The sequence below is a fragment of the Danio rerio genome, chromosome 19 (assembly GCF_049306965.1).
Source record: "Danio rerio strain Tuebingen ecotype United States chromosome 19, GRCz12tu, whole genome shotgun sequence".
Lineage (NCBI taxonomy): Eukaryota > Metazoa > Chordata > Actinopteri > Cypriniformes > Danionidae > Danio > Danio rerio.
In genome coordinates, this window is record NC_133194.1 from 16,297,593 (window position 1) to 16,321,034 (window position 23,442).

Below are 23,442 nucleotides of genomic sequence, written 5' to 3' on the forward strand. Positions count from 1 at the left end.
ACGTGCACACATAGGGCTCAGCCTGTGCAGTGCACATGGCCTTTTTAGTCTTGGATAGAAAGTGCCCTTTCAAAATGTTCTGAAGTGCCCCTATGACAAAAACCGTCAACGCACATTATTTTTGATATATATTTGATTATATTCAGCTACTTAGCTAACATGAAAACAACTGTCATATTTCCTAGTTCCTCTGGAAGCCTACCCTTAAGAGGCATTCATTGCTGAGCAAACATAACTTGCTGTGATTTGTGGATCAGCTCAACGTGACCAGGAAGCACCACACCTCTACTAGCATGCATTTTGCCTGTGTAAAGACCGTCAGTCAGTGTAACGAGTTGTAAAAGTTTGAGCCTAAATTCGACTGAGACATCATTTGGAAGCCCAAATACAGAAACAGAAGAAGCTGTTAAAATAGCAGCGTTTGGAAGCCATTTTAACTTTTTCTGCTATAACATTACAGCGCCTTAAGCCACGCCCCTACAATCAGTAGGGTGTGTGCGCATAACCTGTTGAGTTTATGACATATTTGAAATCAAATTTCGTTCACTGTAGGCTTTGCTAAGCAAACTGTGTAAAAGCCAAGGTCTCCCTTTGCATTGAGCTTTAAGCGCATTCCATTCAGAGATGCTGTTTATGTTCACACAGCTACATTACACATCGGTTAAATTTAAAGTATGATACTGTACTGGACCACCCCTTTAAAAGTATTGACTGTGTAATACATGTGACAACAATCTCTTGTATTCTACATCTGTCTGGGTTATGGCATAGGGTGGCAAGATGGCAGCCTTTTTACAAAGAATATCCAGACCCAGTTCAATTTTCCCTAGAGCACGAGGGAAAATGTGTTATGGTCAGAGGAAACCAATGTTGGACTTTTTGGTCATAGTTTCAAAAGGTATGTTTGGTGCAAAAACAACATTGCACATCACCAAAGAAACACCATACCCACAGTGAAGCATGGTGGTGGCAGGATCATGCTTTGGGGTCGCTTTTCTTCAGTTAGAGCTGGAGTCTTAGTAAAGGTGGAAGGAAATATGAACAATGCTAAATACCAGTTAATACTAGAAGAAAACCTTCAGGCTTCTGCTAGGAAGTTGATGATAGAAGAACTTCATCTTTTAGCATGATAGCGACACAAAGTACACATGAATATCAACAAAGGAATGGCTTAACTAGAAGAAAATTCAAGTTTTGGAATGGCCCAGCCAGAGTCCAGATGTAAACCCTATTGAAAATCTGTGGGGTGATTTGAAGAGGACTGTCCACAGGAGATGTCCTCGCAATGTGACAAATTTGAAGCATTTTTGAGAAGAAGAGTGGGCAAATATTTCCTAGTCAAGATGTGCCGTGCTGATAGACTCAAAAAGACTGTACCTAAAAAGACGTGAGTGCTGTAGAAAAATGTAATGATGCTTCAAGTTCAACAAAGTATTACTTTAAAGGTGAGCACACTTATGCAACCACGTTTTTTCATTTTTAGTTCCCCACACCTAAAATTAAAAGTTTGTTTTTTAGGCAGTTGTACAAGTTACAGTTTACATTAAAGGTGGAAAATATAAGTACATACTGTATAAGTAACAACAAAGAATACTCACAGACTTAAATTAATGGTGATGTACACAAATTACTTGAAAGTCCTTTTTATTATATCTTTACATAAAAAAGTATCAATACAGCTGTTCTGTACCGAATCATTGTCTCACATGTAGTCATACTGTTTGCATTTCATAAAACAGCATAGTGTAATACTATAATTAAAACAAATTTCTGGTGTCACGAAGACAAGATATACAATATAATGAATCTACAGCATGTCTCTATACAGTGCACAGGCCCTCTAGAGGCCCACTAAATAAAGTGTACCATAAAACCAGCAGTGATGTGAAAATTAGTTTGTGGTTATCTTACCACATAAAAAAAATGCACCAAGATTTTTTTTTTTTTTACAATGACTCCATGATGTAACATCAACCATTTTGTTTGTAATTGTTCAATGTACAGTCGACTATATCACACAGAGCAGAATCTCATGAAGCACGTCATCATTTCCCTCCCTTCCCCAAAATAAAAAAAAGTGTTTGTCTGAAGAAAATGAAGCATTAGGATCATTAAAAAAGTTTGGCATTGTGGAAAAAAATATTCTAGAAATATGAAAAAAAAAAAAAAAAAAACTCCAGTAATATGATAAAAAGTCACATTAATTATGGTCACATGTGAAAACAATTTATTTTTATGCCGCTTTTAATGCAAAGTTATCTAGGAAATATTTCTATTACAGGATTTTCACTGTAATAAAGTAAATAAAATATATAGAAACAACTTTATAGAACGATACACACTAAAGTTAAACATCACACATTATAATAAGAACTCACATTTTAATATTACAAATATACTACCACAAAGCTGAAGTAATATCTTAGTAGTTTAGAGCAGGGGTGTCCAAACTCAGTCCTGGAGGGCCGGTGTCCTGCAAAGTTTAGTTCCAACCCCAATCAGACCTACCTGAGCTTGCTAATTAAGCTCTTCCTAGGCTTTCTAAAACATTAATTCCTGGATTCCTTGATTAATTCCTGGATTCCTCAAACTCAATTCCTGGAGCACCGCAGCTCTGCATAGCTTAGCTCTAAACAACTCCAACTCACACCTGCTTAATAGTAGTAGTCTAGTAGTCATGAACACTTTGATTAGTTGTGTTTGATTAGGGAAAACTGTGCAGAGTTGTGGCCCTCCAGGAATTGAGTTTGAGACCTATGTTCTAGAAACATCCGTGCAGGTGTTTGAAGCAAGTTGGAGCTAAAAGCTGTAGGACATCGGCCCTCCAGGATCGAGTTTGGGCACCTCTGGTTTGAAGGCTAAATTTTCTTCATGCCAAACCCTTTTTCATTTGCTTTTTAAATTATTATTTTTAATTTGCATAATATAAGTTGTGTTTTTGTAGGATTCACCTTGTAATATCTAATGTGAAGTGCTGTGTTGTTTAAAAAAATAGGATATTATTAAAGAAGGTGGAGACTCTATGCGAAACAGTAAAAATGACAGTCATATACAGTAAAATGCACTTATAGAGAAAGTTACACCATGTGCTGTCGTCCTGAGAATGTCAAAAGGTGTGCTTACAGATCAACACACATTTAAAGTGAGAAACAGTGTTTTTATGCATCTTCTGTCTTACTCTAAGGTCAAGGTAAAAAAAAAAAGTACCAGTGTTAAGGCATAAATGGACAGCATATCATTAAACACACATTATTATTATTAAAAATATTATTATTGATGGTACGCAAGCTTTTCTTGATCACAGAAGTATGTGTACCATGAAGACTATTAAAATACCCCAATACAGTCTTGTGTCCCTCTTTCCCTACAATACTCCACCAACAATGTGATCTGGCTGTGGGCATCATGGGAAGTGGCACTCCAAACCTGCTCCCCAAAGTGTCGGAAGACTAAAGTGTGAAGTACCAGGATACTTTACAAACCCTCATCATCACTTCTTCTTCCTTCTGCTCTTCAGTATGTGCTGGAGGATCATGAGAAACAGGATGCTTTTAGCTGCAGTTATAGGGGTAGTTTTTAAATCGGTCCAGAGCTTACTCTTTGGGGATGATGGTTATGGCCGATGAAACCTGCAAGAGAAGTGAAAGATGGTTTATTGTTATAAACATATAGATGAATCAAGTTAAAGTAAATGATCATAAACATTGTTTCATAAACTAAATAAATAAAATGATGAATCTTATAAATAAATGAAATAATGCATGATTAAATAATTAAATAATAAATAAATATATTATTTAATGAAAAAATTAATAAAATATTTTTCTGACTTGCCATTTAATGGCCACCTTTTAAACAACTACATGAACTTTCAAGAAAATTAATAGTTATATTGAGCAATGATGCATTGATTAATAAATAAAATGTTTTAAAAGAGATAACAGACTGGATAAAAGACTGGAGCAATGTGACTATTTTGGTTTCTTGAAAATGCTATTTCCAGTGTTCAGTTAAAAACTTTTTAAGTCTTGCATTCATACAATTATGCGAACAAACTAAATATGTTTTTGAATTTGTTTTTAGCCAAGTGTATTTTGAATCTTCTGTTTACTGACACTCCTATGCCAATTGTACAGACCCTGTGGTGTTACATCCTTGCTTCTATTTGTAGACTTAATATTCAGTTTATTAAATGTATAACTTGCTTCATTTCAACTTTCTTATTTCTGTTTTATTAAAAACAATAGAAAATATAATTTTATGGAAATGTGCATATGGTTAGTGCTCTGTATTTGAACCTGTATTTACTTTGTAGCATGTTTGATTAATAATAATAATACTAAAAACAATGAATAATAATAATAATAATAATAATAATAATAATAATAATAATAACAATGTAAAATAAAAAATAAATATTATAAATGTAAATAAATGAATACATCTTACTTTTGAATGGACAAAAACCAAACTTGATTTAGGGTGGTTTCATTTATTTACTATTTAAAAATAACTACAAAATGTTGCTTCATATTAAATAATGTATATTATATTTTTACATTTTATAATTAACTTATCACTGTAAAAAAATGAATAAATAAATAAAAATCAATCCCATTTATAACAGAATGGAGTTACACTAGTCAAGCTGCAACAGTTTTTTTTTGCCTTGATTTGCTCGCCAAAGTTTTTGCATTGTTCTCTATCCGTTGAGCAACTGTATTTATACACTATTATTTACAAAATCAGATTCATTTACAGCATTAAATTGAAATGTTTATTTTCAGTTAGCTTTTTTTAGCTCAGGAATAAAACAAACAAACAAACAAAAGTATTGTAAAATGAAAAATTATGATCTCTGTTAAAGGCATTCGCCCCAACCCTCCCCACCATTCTCATACTCTTTTCATGTGGGAGGGTGGGCCAATTCAAAGTTTACTAGTGGTGTAACAGATCACAATTCTCACGGTTTTCAGATCACACTGCAGTTTTTAAGTCACAGATCGGACCATTTTTTGGATCAGCAATAAAGGGAGGAGATAAATGTCATTTGCTTGCAATTTATACAAAAATATTACAGCAAAAATGATTGGTTTTACCAAACAGAACTTAATAAAAATAAAAATCAAGAAAGAACCAGATGTTAAAAACATACTTAATATGAAAAATAATCTTTGCTACTGTGGCTGATAATGCGTAATATAGAAATTGTACATCTTGTACAAAAAATCATGTTTATTTTCAATTAATGATTCAACAATTTACACATATACCGTCATGATTGATTATAGGTGGATCATTTTTAAAACCTTATTTAGTGACATAACGGATGGTTGGTTTGGATGGTTGTTTGTCAGCATGTTGGTTATACAATGAAGTTGCTACAATATTCACCAGTGTCAAGTTCCATAAAACTGTGATTTTAATCTTTACCATAAACATCAGTGTTTATATCTGAACTATAAACTGTTCTTCCAGTACTTCTGTATCATTTAATTGTTTGTAAATACTGAAAAAGTGTAAAAACTGAATCTCTCTCGATCAAACGCAGATTTGAAAGCAGCACTTTGAATCTTCAATTAAGAAACATATGCAAATCATTATCATTTACCATTCATGAGGGTTTGAATTGAGATCACAATCTTTTTATGTTTAGTTCTGCAACTTTCACTGAATGCATCAATACAGGCTAAACAAACAGTGACAGAAAACACCTTTAATTAATAACCAAGCATTTAGGTCTCACCATAACTTTTTCCATCATCATTATATTTTAAAGAAAAGCCAAAATTCTTTCACACATGTGATTTGAATAACGCGGGAGGCAATCTCTCTGCAGTTGTTATGAATGTTGGATTAACCTACAAGTTAACAAGTTAACAAAAAAGTTATTAATCCGCAGGTCATGTGCATTCCGAACTGTGGGTTGTGATCCGTACAGTTCACAGACCAACGATTATCTGTTACAGCCCTAAAGGCCAACTTTGGCCCACGAGCCCTAGTTTGGACATCTCTGCTGTAGAAAATCTACATAAGGTGTTAAGATACAAAATCTGAATTAATAACTTAATTCTTAGTCAGTTTATCAGATTAGTAATGGTTACATTTACTGGAGATTTGTTTTTGGCAACTGGAAAAGGGAGTTTAGAAAATAACGATGACAAATCTGACACGATTATAGTTAATAACACAACATACTTATGAATGTAAGAAAGAGATTTATTCCAATTAAGAAAGCTTTAAAAGTGTCAGACCTGGTGAATATCCTGCTTTCCTCGTGAACTTCCATTTCTGAGCTTTTGAACTCATTCAGCTCTTTTCTTATGGCCGCCTGGAGGAGAACAAAGAACAAAAGGTGAAATAGGAAGAACTACCCTGAAAGCTCAGAACATCTGCTGGTGTTGAGTTCAACTGTAACGTTGATAGCATGTCTAATCTACATATAAAACTTCCAAAACTCTCTCTTTTGTCTATTTAAATGAGATTTGCCTAACTTTTTCTTTGCTAAAGTACAGACATGTTCAATTACGTGCAAATGTTTTTATGTAACTCTCTCCAGTTTACATAAGAAAGCATTTGAATGCTGGTATATCGGTCACCACTAGGGGTCAGATGAGACCAATGATTGACTCAGACCTTGTCAGCAGGTGTGAGTTTGGTCCAGGGTTTGTCTGCGCGCCGGTCATAGTCTTGAGCATGAGTGGACTCCACATACTCGTGAAAGCGCAGAATTTTTCTGGCCTGCAGGTCAGCTATTGTGGGCCTCTGAGACAACTGCGTACAAAAAAACACAACAACTTTCACGTTTTGCAGGATTACAACCACAAATGACACATTTTGAAGCTTGAATGCTGCATGAATATCATGAGGCTCAGAGGGCTGTATTTGGGGACCACTATTACACTGATAGTTCAGAAGTGAGCAAGCTACAAATGTCAATAATAGGTTTAGATGTTTCAGTTTGGATTGCATTTCAGATCTATAACTGAAATATAATGGGGATTTTTGATGCATGTTTGGAAACTAAACTAAAATGATTTATCTTACTCGAGTTACATTTAATTATAGTTTTACGTTATTGCTGATTACCAATTCTGTTACTATACATGGAAGAGTTTTAAATTACCATTTAAATAATTGGGATTAGTACAATTTTTGTGTAGACCCAGGTAGAACTATTTGTCAAGCATTTATTAATCATAACAGACTGCTACAAAATGGATCTGTTTATTGTATAAAGGCGTGTGAGCATACGTACAATGATAACTTGTACTTTTACAAACAACAAATACAAGAATGCATTGTTTGTACATTATTGTATACATTTGTATACAATATAATTGCATACAATTGAATACATAGTTTGTTAATGCTAGTTAATACAACATCAAAAATGAAAAATAGAATCTGGTTGTAAAGTGTTCCTATCCTTCTATTCAGTGAGGATACAGTAACTAGTTAAAAAAATTAAGTAAAGGCACTTAGTGTTTTGTATTCAAAGTATAACTTTAAGTATTTTTTTTTAATGAATTGACATCAATCACTCATTTAAATTTTGTGTAAGACAAAGTGAATCTGACATCAAGCAAGTTGTCATTTCACTGTCTCCCACTGCCTGGTCACTGCTCAAGAAAATGAGTTTCTTATCCTTTTAAATGTCTTAAATATTTCATTGGTTACTTATAATGCTGATTTTGGAGCAAAAATTATTATAATATTTGGAGAAAGAATGCAAGTCGATTTCTAGAACTGTACTTAATAAGCTTTAGTTAGGTTGCAGGCAGACACGGGTACCAAAACCTGGTAATAAGTCCAGTGGTTAAATTATTATAGTAGCATGCACTTTAAACATAAGCTATGAGGTTATTAATTTTGATTCTGTCCTGGAAAATTCCTCTCCCCAGATCTGCATGTGAAACTGAGGCAGTGCTTATATCGGTGCATGTTATATCATTGTTTATCAGTATTGTACGTTCTGTGCTGCATCATTATCAGTGTTTGGAGATTTTAGCTGTTTTGATTACATACAGTAAACTGTAAGCCAAGCTTATTTCCATCAAGTGGCATGAAATTTGACAGTTGCAAAGTTAGTGACCTGAAAAAGTTACACCATGTATATAAATGTAAAAGCTCAATAAAATTTTAAGGATATTGCTTCCAGTATAAAAAAAAAAAGGTTTCGATATAAGTGTGCGCACTTTTTTTTGTATTTTTTTTGCTTTTTATTAAATTCAACTATCAATATCAGTAAAAATGGCTAAAGTAAAAAAAAATAAAAAGTTGAAAATAAAATAAATCAGTTATTAAAAATGTTTTATTAAAACCAAAGAAATCTCCTCTCTGTTAAACAAAAATTGGGGAAAATGTAAATAGGGGGGCTAATAATTCGGATCATAACTGTATATATGTCATGAAATATATGCCATTTATTTTACCGGGTTACTTAGAAATAATTATTTACATTTAGTTAAAAAGAATTAAAAATCCTAAAGGTTTTTGACAGGCTGATTGGGCAGGCTTTTGTTTTTTCAATATATGTTTAATGTAAGAAATGTTGTGTATCATGTTTAATTAACTGTTAAATTTTATTTGATGAAGATAGAAAAAAGAAAATTGGCTAAAACATATTCATCAATAAATTAATAAATATTTCAACCATTGGCTGCCCTGAAATCTAAATATTGCCATGAGCCAGAAAAAAAAAAAAACACCATTGGTCGACCACTAATTTTAAGGCATGCTGTTTTAAATTTGTATTCATCAAAAACGCTTCCAGTTTTTGCAACTCATTAAGTATAGTGACCATTTTAACAAATAAAAATTAGCTGTTGGAGAAATGTTAAAAGGATGATCAAGAAATACAGCAAATGCTAAAAACAAGTGTTCAATTTATCCATTACAGAAAAAATAAATGTAATAAATGTGTGCCGTCAAACCTTTCTGGTCAGCCTGCGTTTAATTTCACTTCTTTCTGCCCGCCGGACTTCTTCATTCTTAGCTAAAACAGAAGAGCATTCAAAAAGATATTCAAGGAATTTTTTTTGGAAGCATCAGTAAATTGAGACTACAAATAAGTTAAGTGGAGAACTAGTGAAAAGGAATTGCAACACTGACCTAGTAGGATGTTTCTCTGCTCCAGTTCTTGAGCGGTGGGCCTCTGACTCAACCTCCTAAAAGAGCAAAATGCAAGCAGTGTCAGTGCTGAAAGGACAAAGATCACCTAAAAAGCCCTCTGAACACACACAGACCTTGTGAGGGCGGTGCCGATCTTGTTTCGGACAGCTTCCCACTGCTCTTTGTTGTTCCAGGTGCTGCTGTCCTCCTCCTGTGATTTCTCTTTCTCCTGTTGACGCTCCAGCTTCAGTGCCAGAGTGTCCTTCCGCTTCACACGACTCGCAAGACCACCTGACAAGATGCATTCAGATTTCTCATTTGATGTTTTCACAAACTGTATAGATTCTAGCACATGGAAGGTTAAAGTCTTCTAATAATTCAAGGGGGCTAATAATTCTGACTTTAACTATATATATATATATATATATATATATATATATATATATATATATATATATATGAAAGTACATTTAAGACTTGCATTCTTTTTTTATGATGAAGAAAAGCGCAATCAGGGCATGAATTAAACACATTGAAAGAAGCTCAATATATCAGTATTAATTGTACAAGTCTAGGGTAAAGATATTTTGCATTAAAAACACTAACAAATTTGGAAATTCAACGTCCAATGCATTTCCATTATGTATGAATGAATGGATGAATAATGATTAAATAAATGAATCAACTAAATATTCCATTAATTATCTCATTTATTATCTTCCTTAATTCTGACTTGTCTTTTAGTCTAAAGATTCTTAAATCAGTGTACATTTACTTTTGAATGCATTGAAAATGACAATACATGTAAAACTGACTGACTGTTTATAAATAAACAAAAAACATCTTAGAAATAAATCAACTTAATTCAAAGTGAAAAAAATTTCATATACCACTGGACCTACATTTTCAATGATTTAAGTTCATAATTGTTCATATAGTGTTCAAATGTGTTTAAGTAAATGAATAAAACAGTGCAGCTTAATATTTTTTAGAATTATCTGATAAAGTCCAAAAGAACATTTATCTAAAATTGAAATATGTAAAAAAAAAAAAAAAAAAGTTTTCCATTATATTTGATCTATATAATGCATGTTTGTTAAAAAAACAAAATAGTTACAGCTAATTCTGCTCACCAAGGCTGCATTTATTTATTCAAAAATACAGCACAAATTGTACAATTGTGAAATGTTATTTCATCATAAAATAATGTAGTTCAAATAGATTTAGTTTATAGATTATAGATATAGTTATAGATCGATAGATTAGTTATAGATAGTTTATAGATTGATTTAATCGTTTATTCCAGTGAATTTCTGATTTTTATTATTATTAATGATAATAGTAATAAAAGCAATAATGACTGGAGTAATCATTTCATTTGAAACTACATACAAAAAAATACATACAATTATAATACATATTTAACAGTTTAGCTTTTTTATTACATCTAATAAATGCTGCCTTGATAAACAGAATTATTTTTATTAAAAAATAATAAATAAAAAAAAAAAAATAAAAAAAAATAAAAAAACTGACCCCAAACTTATGACCGGTAGTGTATATACAAAAAAATAAAAGAATATAGGTTATTCCAAAATAACTGTCAAACTGCTATTCAGAATTAAATTATCATACTTTTGGGAACATCCTCTTCATCATCATCTTCCTCATTGTCATCTCTATATTTGATGGATTGATCTGAATCACTCTCGTCCTCCTCCTCTTCACTTGATTCAGATCCTGCATCCTCAGGAATGACAGCGACTTGTGGGTCTTCAACAAGGCCTCGGCGGCTGCGTGGTTCCAGCTCTGGCTTTTGTGTCGGCCGAGGGCCCGCTCGCAGCTTCTGCAGCTCTTCTTCCATGTCAAAATCATCATCCTCAGGCCTGAATAACATAACATCACAGTGAGCATGTGAATGATATGGGGCTGTGTCTATATTTCTTTACCACACAACACATAGCAAGCATGAAACCTGATAGTGTTGTATAGATGTAGCATAACTAGCACAGTTTAAAGGTTGTGAACCAACCAAAAAGTTTGAATGCACACGAAAGCCTACAGCCAACAACCAACTAGTTCACTTGCATTAGTAAAATCATTTTCATCATCAACAGGTGGCGTTATGGTCTATAAACATCATCCAAAAAGGGAAACCTTGAAACTACAGATGCTTCCAGCAGGAAAAAAAATTGAAGACTTTTTTTTTTACAATCTAAAACAAATAAAACCTTTTTTTGGATATTATGTGAATATTTTTAAATAATACAATACAAATTTCTTGATAAATGCCATCAGAAGAGGGAAAAAAAGTTGGCCAAAATGTCCATTTACATACAAAATCACTTTGGCTGTTTTCAAAATCAACCCCTACACCCTCATTCATGATTCTCACATTAGTCCACTATTATAGTCCACGTAAAAGAGTGAATAAAAGCAAGTGAGTGCACTCAGAATGCCATTTTGTTTGTTGATTTGCAGGTTGATAAAGTTCTAGGTCAGACCCTGTGATAGTTATTCAACACTTCAGGTAAAGAAACAAAGTATTTGGATTTTTGCCATGTGTTCAAAGGTAAATGGGATACAAGCACAACTAGAGTTGTCTAGCCAATGATGAACTTCCGGTGAAAGCTTGTGACCATTTTAAATTTCATAAGGCTCCTTTTACAGCATCAATGTTTTAACGTAATTACAATACATTCAGTTAAATAGACTTAAGCATTCATTTGGTTGTTAAAGCGTAAAAAGAGACCATTCAAACACTGGTGCCGTCATTAGCAGAAGGCTAGCGCAGAAATTCAATTGAAAATACTGGAGTAAAATTTATTTAAATATTTTAAAGACATGGAGAGGAAAAAAGTTATTTATTGCAGCACTTTTTGTTTATTCTGATACCCACTTAATACCGTATTTCAGCCAGGCAGTGACGATTGCTGTTTTTTTTTTTTTAAAGAAATCAGATCTTAAACATGCCAATTTTGTATGGGATGAAAATTAACCGGAGGCCCTGGGGCTGGCTTACTAAAATTAAAGGTCTGTGTGCATATACCCCATTGAACATTTAAATAACTTATTTAGAAAAACAGGACGCATTAATGCCACACTTTGCTCCGCAAGTCTATCGGAGACATTCATATATACTCCTAGTAAATCGAATAAATGTTGGAGGCATACTCGGTACATAAACGCACTTAATCACCCTTAAGCTGTGTTTATTTGAGGGAGTGCAAGAAAATCTGTACTTGAGCAGCCTATACTTGAGGGCGCACAAGAAGTTTTGTGCACGAGCAGAGGAAATCGGCGCGCAAGCAGAGATTGACATGCTCGTAGGCTTTTACATAAATGCGATCTCGCCAACGACATTTGTCAATGAAATAATGCCACATGTAGTGGTAGATCTGTGTAAAATGCCCAACAGAGTCTGCTGCCACAGCTGGAAAAAATCCTAGAGCAAACACTGGTGTGTATATACAGTAGAGTATACATCAGGGGTGGACCACTTTAATCCTGAGAAGCCACAGTTCCCAGTGACTCCAAACTAGAACATCTCAGTATATATAAAATATATAGCATAACATTAACTTACACTCTTACCTAGGATGGAAATCAGTTACAAGCAGTAATAGTACAAGGCCAGAAGACATTCTAAGATAAAGAAATATAAACACTCACAGTCGCAGAGGTTCAATGGTGACTGGAAGCGAGTATCGCCCTCCTCCTAAGGCCTCATTGATTAAGTCTGGAGGTGTTTCAAAGAGAAGCGAGTGTGCTCGCTGGGAACCTTCTGGGTTGGGATGGACTGGGCCTGGACTGTTCAAAGCTCTCTGGATGCGTATATGTAAAGGTAGAGGTGGTGGTTGAGAAGGTGGTTCTGTGGTGGGGCTGGGTGGGTCTACACGGATCACTTCATGGGGTTGGTGGGCACGAGGAGGGGATGGTGGGATATGGGGTGGCGGAGGAGAGAACCCTCCAGAGTTTGAGTTTTTGCTGTCATCTGATTGGGTAGAGGGTGGAGCAGATATTGGTGCAGCGGCTGGGATTGGAACAGAGGTGGGGGCAGGGGGCGGAGGCTCAGGCAGATTGGCTGAAGAGTCGCCTGAGTTACGTTTGGTCACTGGAGTATTCCTCTTTGGGGGAATGGGAGGAGATCGCTTGACTGGGACCGGGACTTGAGAGGGATCCACTGTGGAAAAAAAAGCAAAATCAGTTTTCCAGATAAAACAGGGTTCAAGAACACATAGTAATAACTATTTAATCTGTATGAAGGCGACAAGCTATGATGTTATCAGCCAAGACATTGATTTGCATGCCATGAAATTATTCAAACTGGTATTAGTACATGATGGGGTGGGGTAATATATATTGGGATTTGGGAGGGAAGATAAAAGTTTCTACAATAATTCAGTTAAAAAATATGCAAATCTATAGTTTATGAACACAAGTTAAAAAACTTTTTTTTAACAAGAGGTGATCCAGAACCCTTTCTGAATGTTAACACAAGGTTCTAGTTAACGTCAAAGCAAAGGCCAATTCACACCAAAAACAAACAGTAAAGACAGCAATGATTTGGCGTAATAATAAATAATCATTCACATTTTATGACAACAAAGAAGTCCTCAACACTGCCACTGCTACAGTAGAAAGGAATGATCACTGAATTCCAGATTTTTTTTCAGCTAATAAACAATATAATCAATGCCAATTAGAATCCACTGGTTGAGCTCAACCACATATAGTGAAAGATGAAAAACTGCAATGCAAGAAACACTCTAAGAAATAAAGGAACGTGAGCTGTCACTGGGGTGGTACCTTTTCAAAAGGTACACATTTGTACTTAAAGGGTACATATTAGTACCTTAAAGGTATATTTTAGTACCTAAAATTTTTAAGAGGGACACTTTTGTACTTTTTAGATAATAATATATATCCTATTATTATGGACATTTTAGGTAAAAATTTGTACCTTTAAAAAAGGTACCACTCCAGTGACAGCTCACTTAACTTTATTACTAAAAGTATATAGTCTATTGGTGGTTCCACTAATCCAAGGATAATTCTAGGTGCAAACAGCCTTAAACATTCAACTTCAATGGCATATTTTCTCCAACAGGCTGACTACAGTTAATGACAGAGCAACAGCTACGAAGAGCTTTCTGTGCACATTAGTTAAAAGTGAACATGAAATCTAAGCTGACCCTACTTAGCTTCTTACTACTGTACATGTTCTTTGCTCATAACTAATCAACATACTGTAAAGGCTAATAGCACAGACATGTGAAGAGAAAAACTCTTTAGTTCTGAGACACTGCATTTTAATTATGCACTTCCTAGGAAGCTTGCCAACTTGGCTAAACTATTGTGTGTTTCTGTGCTAAATCTCAAAGATCTTGACCTATTGTGGCTTCATACTGAATGCCAAAAACAACAAACACTTGGCACTGCCACTCCCTCCAACCTCAGTGTTTGCTGATGAGTGATCCTCATTGACATTCTACAAGAGGGCGAAACATTAGCATAAAAGTGCATTTGCACTGTCTACCAGATTAATCCTGAACTAAATCCAAAAAAAATAAATAGCACATCTTTTGCACAGAATGAAGGGAATGCAATTGATTTGTTCTCAGTAATCACAGTGATTTGGAGAGGGATTGTGGAGATATTGAGTATGGGTGTGAAAACAAGCATGACTCTGTGAGAATATTAGAACATTAGGACATGCATGCCAGCTGGTGATGGATGGGACGGCACCAGGGGTACCTGGGCGGAGCTGAGCGCCCCTTTGGCTGAGGTAGGTGGGCAGGGAGAGATAGACTCCAGACCCTGCCTGCTGTCTCCAGCTTTTCCAGTACTGAGGAGGTGGAGATTTGTGATATCTTTGCAACGTTGAAGCTTTGGAGTGGATGAAGGGAAATATGTTTTTAGCATCTCACACAACACTTACTAACATTTTTGGATGCTGCTTTAGCTTAACAGGTGATCGTTTGAGTGCTTAAAGAAATTGTTTTTTTTTTCACATCCAAAACATAAGACTCATTGAAGACAAAGACACTTTTAATTGAGTCTTATATTCACATATAAACACTGATAGACACACAAGGATAGAGTACTTTCAATATGGTAAGTGTTGGTAAATAAAAATACAGTATACTCAAATATTCCTATTATTTGTGCAAGAAATGCATGTTTGCCAGTTTTAATCATTTTTGTGGAACTGACTTTGAATGGAGGTGGAGGAATACATACAGATTGTGTTTTGAAGATGAACAAAATTGAGGGTTAAGATCAATAATATAGAACAGTATTGGAGTTTTAAATGCGAGCAGCAGTGTTATTAGTACTCCAGAAAGTCACACTTCAACTTTTAAGATGCTGGATATTGTGCAACTAAGTGAGTTATTACATTGCTCTTTGGAATACTTGAGTCTGATTGGCCAATCAAGCAATTCTGTGGTATGTTTTCCATAGAAGCAACCAGTACATTCATATGCTCATTTAGACCCCTAAAGTCAGTGTAGTGTGCATGCAAATATCTTTTTATTTTTTATTTATTATTACTATTATTTAGTATTTATTAGTGAACTAATTAAAAACAAAACAATAGTGCTCAATTAATTAATTATATCATCTAGGCATTGCAAAATCGCTCATTCCAGATGAAGACAGTCACTTTGCTTCTCGTTTATAGTCATTTATAACATGAAAAATAAAATTAGATGTGATGTAATGAATGATCTTTGTACACTGCAAAAGAATATCATATTACAAACAGTGAAGAAATGTAACTTCAAATCAATATATCTTGTACTCATACATATTTATCTGGTAAAGTAAGTATTCATCTAGGTTAAACAGCTAGCAACTCTTTTCATTGTAGAAGCTGTTCATTGTACTTTGAGCTTATAAAATATTTTTAGCTGAAATTAATATTTTTCTACCAATTATTTACTTATGTGCAGGCTTGACAAAACAAATCCATGGTCTTTTCTGTGATATTAACAAACAAAAAATAAATAAATGAGCAAAACTTCCAAAAATGAAGCTACTAAAAACCAGTATATGTGAAATATTTAGACAAGCTGGTCACGTGTATATCACATGTATAAAAATCATTGCGGCTTCCATGCAAAATATAATGATGGTGGAAAAAGTTGTGGTGGGACCTAAATGCTTTCTTGGCTTAGTGTTAGTGTCTAAGGTAGGGTTTTCTGTCACTGTTTGTTTAGCCTGCATTAATGCATTCAGCGTAAAGCAGCACAATTGAACATTAAAAGGTTGTGATCTCAATTCAAACCGGTAAACATGAATAATAAATGATAATGATTTGCAAATAATTATTAATTGAAGCTTCAAAGTGCTGCTTTCAAATCTGCGTTTGATTGAAAGAGATTAAGTTTTTTTTACACTTTTTTTAGTTTTAGTTACAAACAATTCATAACATGGAAGTACTGGGAGAACAGTTTATAGTTTAGATATAAACACTTTTGCTTATGGTAAAGATTAAATTCTCTGTTTAACGGAACTTGAAGATGGTTAATGTTGTAGCAATTACATTGTGTAACCAGTGGGTGGTGACAAACAACTATCCAAATTATGTCCCTGAATATGTTTTATAATCAATCATGAAGGTTTATGTGTGAATTTTTGAGTCATTAATGGAAAATAACTATTATATGTTGTACAAGATGTTAAAATTCTATATAAAGCATTATCAGCAACAGTAGCAAAGCTATTTTTCGTATTTAATATTTTCCTTTTTTTCCAGATGGTTCTTTTAAAAAAAAAAAAAAGAAAATTAAATTACAGGTTCTAAGTTCTGTTTGTTTAAAAATAATGGCTTTTGCAGTAATAGTTTTGTATAAGTGAAAAGCAAATAAAATTTGTCTACTCCCTTTTTTACTGATTGTTCGATTCGTGACTCAAAAACCGTAATGTGATCTGAACCGTGAGATTTGTGATCAATTACAACACTAATAAATAACTAAATAAAAATTAAATAAATAAATGAATCATCCAATTCCAATTTAGATTTGATAAAAATTACTGCATTACAGTAAATTTGATATTTTCCATAGTGTCTCAATGGTTTCAAACTGAAATTGGATTGTCATAGTATAGTACATGTATCTGGACTAGCAACACCTATAAATAAATCCGGCTGGACAGGGTTGGCGTGTGCTGTGTTCCTGACACTTGGGCAGCTGCTGCCGGCCTTTCATACCACTGGGCCATGACATGTCTAAAGTTATCTTTCATCAATGACACTCTCGGTATTTCCTCTCTTTTTTTTAATTCAGCCTGCAGAATCTTCTGGAATAAACTAAAGAAAATCAACCGCAAATAAATAAACAAAAACAATAAAACAGTTAATGGAAGACTAGTCTTTTTTTCTTGTTGTGAAATTCAAAATGTTCCTTTAATATTGGTGGCCAACATAAAAATAAATAAATTATATATATATATATATATATATATATATATATATATATATATATATATATATATATATATATATATATATATATATATATATATATATATATATATATATATTTTTTTTTTTTTTGTGTTTAGCAGAAGAAAAAAACTCATACATGCTTAAAAACGGTTTGGGTGAATAGAAATTGACTAGAATCCTAATTTTTGGGCAAACTTTTTGGCAAACAAACATAAAGGGTAGTCACCACAAATTAAATATACTTGAATTTACTCCAAAGCAGTTAGATTTTATTTTTAACACAATAATAGTTTTTTTTTTTTTTTTTTTTTTTTAAGAATGTTGGAAATCTGTAAACATTGATTTCCATAGAATTTGTTTTTCTGGAAGTCAATGGTTATATAATATATCCTCTATTGTGTTCATCAGAACAAAAACAAAAACACTTTAAGTGACATGAAACAAGTAAAGAGTGAGTAAATGATGACAGGAAATAACCCATAACAAACAAAAGCTCTAAACAATAATCACTTTTTTTTATGTTGCAAGCCAAATTATCATGTGAAAATGTTTTTTTTGTTTTTTAATAAATCCCCCAAGTCTTCAAGCAATAAGTGCTCTGATGAACAACCACTGCCAATAAACAAAATTCTAAACATTCTTAAAAGGCACTCTAAAAGTTTAAATAATAAGTAATTATCCACTGTATTTAAAGTGCACACAATATACAGTCTGCGTGTAAATGGTCACGTTTTTTTGAATTGTTGAATACCAAGTAAAAAAAATTTTATCTATGGGGAAAATATATTTGGGACCAAGGTGGCTAAAAAAAGTAGTAGTCACCAACTGTTCTCTATTGTAGTGATAACAAAAATGCTGAGGACAAAAGTACAGGGAGTTCTCTTGTCTGTGAGAGCAGACAGAGCATCAGCTGCTACAGAGAACAAACAGACACATTTCACACTCAAACACACTCGCATAAAAGCGCACGCATACACACCATCTTTTTTTTTCTCTCCCAACCCCTGCTTAATTTTAATAACTTGATTTATATGATTTGATGGGAAACGGCACAATTAAAACCTGTCAGACAAGATTGTGTTCCAGTGTAAGCTGTTTGAATTTCCTCAGAATCCCTGTATAATATTACAGACCAGTGTTATTATGCAGGGCCAGACAGAATCTGTTGACCATTTTTGCTATTTGTGTGCAGTATTTCGAACAAAATCTGTGAATTTATCTGCATAATTATTTTGAGAACATAATAACTAAAAACAAAACACATATGTACAGTTGAAGTCAGAATTATTGGCCCCTCTTTGATTTTTTTTCTTTTTTTAAATATTTCTCAAATGATGAACAGAGCAAAGAAATTTTCACAGTATGTCTAATAATATTTTTTTATTCTGGAGAAAGTCTTATTTGTTTTATTTAGACTAGAATAAAAACAGTTTTAAATTTTTTTAAACACCATTTTAAGTACAAAATCATCATCCCCCTTAAGCTCTCTCTCTCTATTTATATGTATATATATATATATATATATATATATATATATATATATATATATATATTTTTTTTTTTTGATAGTTTACAGAACAAATCATCATTATACAATGACCTGCCTAGGTAAACTGTATAGAAGTGTCTTGAAAAATATATAGTTAAATATTATTTATTAGATATTATTTATTAGTTATTAGAGACGAGTTACTAAAACAATTATGTTTAGAAATGTGTTGAAAAAAAATCTTCTCTCTGTTAAACAGAAATTGGGGAAAAAATAAACAGGGGAGCTAATAGTTCTGACTTCAACTGTATATCCGTTTTTTAAGTGGTGACGCATGTAATACTGTTTCCGGGTCCAAGCCGCCATTCATTTGAGTGGAGAAATCATTCGTTTATGATCACGTTTTATTCCTATCACACATTAAACTTAATTTTATATAAAATCATGGTGTACACCACAATCTCTGGGCTTGCTGCATAACAAATACCAAAATTGTAACAATTTATAAAAAATGAATCACTCTGTGGCCACTGGATATTAGGCATGGACATATATATATTGCAATTGTGATTTTCGAAAGTATTAAATCGCTTTGTAAACGTTTATCATTACCATTTCATGAGTCTCCCCATTCAGTTGAATAGAGCCCTTGGACCCGGAAGCCGCTTTGCCTGATGTCACATTTAACAACCGTATATGCATATACTTTTGTTTAACTTTAAGGTTTTGAAGGTTTTTTTTTTTTTTTTACAAATCCAAACATAACAAATAATGTCTCATAATGTATCTACAAAAAAAAATTTAAAAAAATTACAAACTGTACATAAATCATATTAACATTTGCATATTATTCAATATTACTCCAATTAACACAAACTGAATAAATATATACTTACATGCATCTACATAAATAAATGAATAGATTAGTAAATTAATTAATTTTAAAAAGTAAATAAATAAATCATAATACTATTTTAAAAATAAAATAATTACTAAATAGTAATACAAAATAAAACATTTTTAACTAATTAATTAATGGGCTCAAAAAATTAGCAGATTTCTTCCTGTATAGATTATGTGTATAAGCCTATATAAAGCTGCATAATAAAAAGTGTGAAAGAGCAGCAGCACAAACAGCAAAGAGACATGTCTATGCCTGCCCGTCTCGCTGGAACACTCATCTGTGTCTGTGCTTCAGAGATTTTCACACACCTGATTCACTACACACATATAGGCCTTTTCATTTGATTCTAATCACTGGGGAGACATCAAATTGTCTTCTACTATTTCCAGTTTCTGTTTGCTGTACTATACATTACAAATACACAAAGTCCATAGAAAATAAATAAATAAATAAATAAATAAATAAATAAATAAATAAATAAATAAAATTAAAAAGTATTACAAAAACAAAATGTAAGTAGTATATGTAAGTATCTACTATGAAGAAAATGACAAATATCATGTGTGGATAACTTTTGCTCATTATGTTAGGCTGATTCCAGCGTTATGGACGTGACATTTGCAGGAAAAAAATTAAACGTATATACTCGGAGAATGTATATGTTAACAGTATATTGAAATATCTGTTTATATTTTTATTACCCCTTAACCATGGAGTTTAGGCATCAAAAAAATACCAGTCTATGCAGGTGTTTTATATTTAAAATGACGGCAAAATGAATGCGTTACGGACGTGACAAAAAAAAGACATGAGTTTTGTGAGTTGACATACTTGGTTAAAATTCTGTGAATAAAAATACAGAAGCCAAAAATATATATAACAGTAAAAAGGATAAGGGTTGGCTCTGCATGGGACATTTATAATTCATTTTATTTAGTTTTTCATTTTTGCATTAATGAGGGAAAACTATCGTTACGGACGTGACTTGTCTTCGTTACGGACGTGACTGCTCTGAAATTGACAGTTGAAACATAATGAAAATCAGATAAATGCTTTCAAAACTTGACAAAAGACCTATTTGTGGATATCTGTTGGGTGTGTAAACCAATAAACTTTAACCTCTGAGACATCTGAATGGTAAGGTTGCACAATTAATCAAACTTAAATAGATATCACCTTGTTATATTTAATTCGTATTATGGCATGTGTGTTGTTAAAGGTTAACGCACGTTCGAATGTTCAAAACTCAATTCGGAAACAGTGGTGCATGCTAACATGGTGCTTTTTTTCTCTGAATAATATAGAATTGATAATAAACATAATCAGCTATAATAGGCCTATGTTTATCGGGCTCCTTTCCAGACAAACTTGAATTGAATCATTGCCCGACTGTTAGTGCGCACAGTTGTGTCACAGTTATGGCAATATTATATTTGACAAAGTTTATTTTAGTTTATTCTAGTTAATGTGTTAGTCGATTGAATCAATAGTTTAATTTGTCCACTCGCGCTTTCTTTCTTTTTCTCGTCGGCAGTCACTTCAGGACAGGTTGAAAAAAATTAAACAGAGGACAAGGATGAGAGAGAAAACTTTATTATGAAAGGTTTTGAGAAAATAGCCATTAATTGCAGGCATGTACGATGGATGACTATAATGTTTATATTTTTAGGCTATAGTTTATAACCGATTGTGTAAAATATTGAATGACATTACAGCTGCAGGTGCTATCGATTTACTAACAAATTAAATACTCCTATAATGTAGTTAAAGCTTAGAGCAATATCAAGATTTTATTCTTATTTTGCCGCCTGTAAAATAATTTTAATAAGCACTCAAGCACATTTGCCGGGTGCTGGAAATTTTTGAAAATGTTTTCATTTTAATGTAGGCTATAGCTTATTTTCCAGCTTTGAAAGTGCTTAGATTTTGGATAAAGGGCTTGGAAAATTAATTGTGTCGCTATGATAATTCATCTTTATAAATAGTTATTTAATTAATAAAATAAAAAACATATTTATGCTCTGCATGAAATGAAAACTCAGCTGTGGCCTGTGCAAGTGCCTGCAGCCTGACCCACGGCGTGCGCATTTTGAACAATGGGAAAAGACCAAATGCATGGAGGTTATTGATTTTGCGCCCTGCATGCGCGCCTCGCGTTTTGCCATTGCCCGCTTTGTGAGCTCCAGAGGAAAAGCATGTTACCTCAGTGGCGTCTTTCATTCTTCAATCAAATGAAAGCAGAGGCGGGGTTTCCTTTGAAGTGACAAAGTGTGTTGTCAAGATACGGTGAACTTTTTAATAACGGGGTAGAGACTTGTGGTCGCTCTTTTAAGTCATCCAAAGTTGTATGACTTTACAAATCTTGAATTTCATAATATTATTTTAAAAATTAAATTATGACAACATTGACAGCAACACTAGCGCACAATAGACTAGCTGATTCAGTTGTTACCAATAGTGACATACAAAAGAGCACCGTGCTCCTTTTTTTCTTGTCAATATAAAATGCATTGCGGAGCGCCTCACGTCTCTGGAATGAAAAAGCGCGTTCGTTGTGATCGGCCTCTATGAGCAACACATATTTGTTAACTCGCAGAACAGTAACACGTGCAAACACACGTGCTTACAGATGTATTTTGCCAAAGAAGCAAAATGAAAGAAGGATATTCTGGCCAAAGTTTGACACAGGAGTTGACACAGGAGTTGACGAACCAGCGCTGATGCTGGTCGTCTGTGCTGCCTGGAGCCGCGTCATAAACTTCGGTATATTGATGATTTAGTGCAGACTAACCAACAAACCAATTTTTTTTTTCCATTTGGAAAATAACAGTTATTATTAGTTCTTATATACATTTTTAAATAGCCTACATAGCCTAATCTACAAATCAAACAAAGCCAAATATTTTAGGATAACTTCGCACCAAACTGATGCTTTCATTTTACAGCTTATAAAACATGTATGCAAATTAATACAGTATCACATGTAAATAACAAAATTGTTATATCCTTAGCCAATATTTAACAAAAAGTATAGGTTCAAAGCCTTATGGTTCATTGTCATTATCTTTCAGCGCGCGCGCACATGAACCGCAAGTAAGAAAGAGGAAATAGGCTAATAAATCATAATTCAGACATAATCTTTAAACTAATGACTTCTATTAAAAATGTTGACAGGTTTTGTAATATTATAACAGCGGAGCATTAATTGAATGCATTTTTTCCGTAAAGCAATCTATTTGAGCTAGCCTAATATTTTTTAAATGACGGAAGAAAAAAAAAACACGATTGGACAAAAAGTCTATGCCGATTCTTAAAAAGCATTCAGTCAATGTTTTCGTTTTGTAATCTTAATTTGTCATTTAAGTAAAAAGGTTTAGAGCAGGATTTATTTTATTATTTTTGTTAGTTTCAGTTTTTCTGTGCTGCTAAAAAACACTGCAGGTGCTGAAGATGCTCCTTCTGTATGCTGTTCGCATGTTA

At 33.2% G+C, this 23,442-nt stretch overlaps 1 protein-coding gene across 25 annotated transcripts in view; it reads right to left on the reverse strand.

Annotated features, from left to right (window-relative positions):
• Positions 1-1,627: 1,627 nt before the first annotated feature.
• phactr4a (phosphatase and actin regulator 4a) overlaps positions 1,628-23,442 on the reverse strand; it is an 87,380-nt gene continuing 65,565 nt past the window's right edge. For 8 of the 25 annotated variants that reach the window (XM_073931027.1, XM_073931025.1, XM_073931026.1 and 5 more), the window contains 8 exons: positions 12,787-13,297; positions 10,750-11,000; positions 9,249-9,405; positions 9,115-9,170; positions 8,937-8,998; positions 6,637-6,774; positions 6,255-6,331; positions 1,628-3,629 (listed from right to left, as the gene is read on the reverse strand). In XM_073931027.1, the coding sequence (XP_073787128.1) occupies positions 3,614-3,629; positions 6,255-6,331; positions 6,637-6,774; positions 8,937-8,998; positions 9,115-9,170; positions 9,249-9,405; positions 10,750-11,000; positions 12,787-13,297 (1,268 nt within the window). In that variant the 3' untranslated portion in view covers positions 1,628-3,613. Of the gene's footprint in view, positions 3,630-6,254; positions 6,332-6,636; positions 6,775-8,936; positions 8,999-9,114; positions 9,171-9,248; positions 9,406-10,749; positions 11,001-12,786; positions 13,298-14,871; positions 15,004-23,442 lie in introns of all 25 variants that reach the window. The other 17 variants (XM_068215169.1, XM_005159544.5, XM_073931021.1 and 14 more) reach the window with 5 other exon arrangements.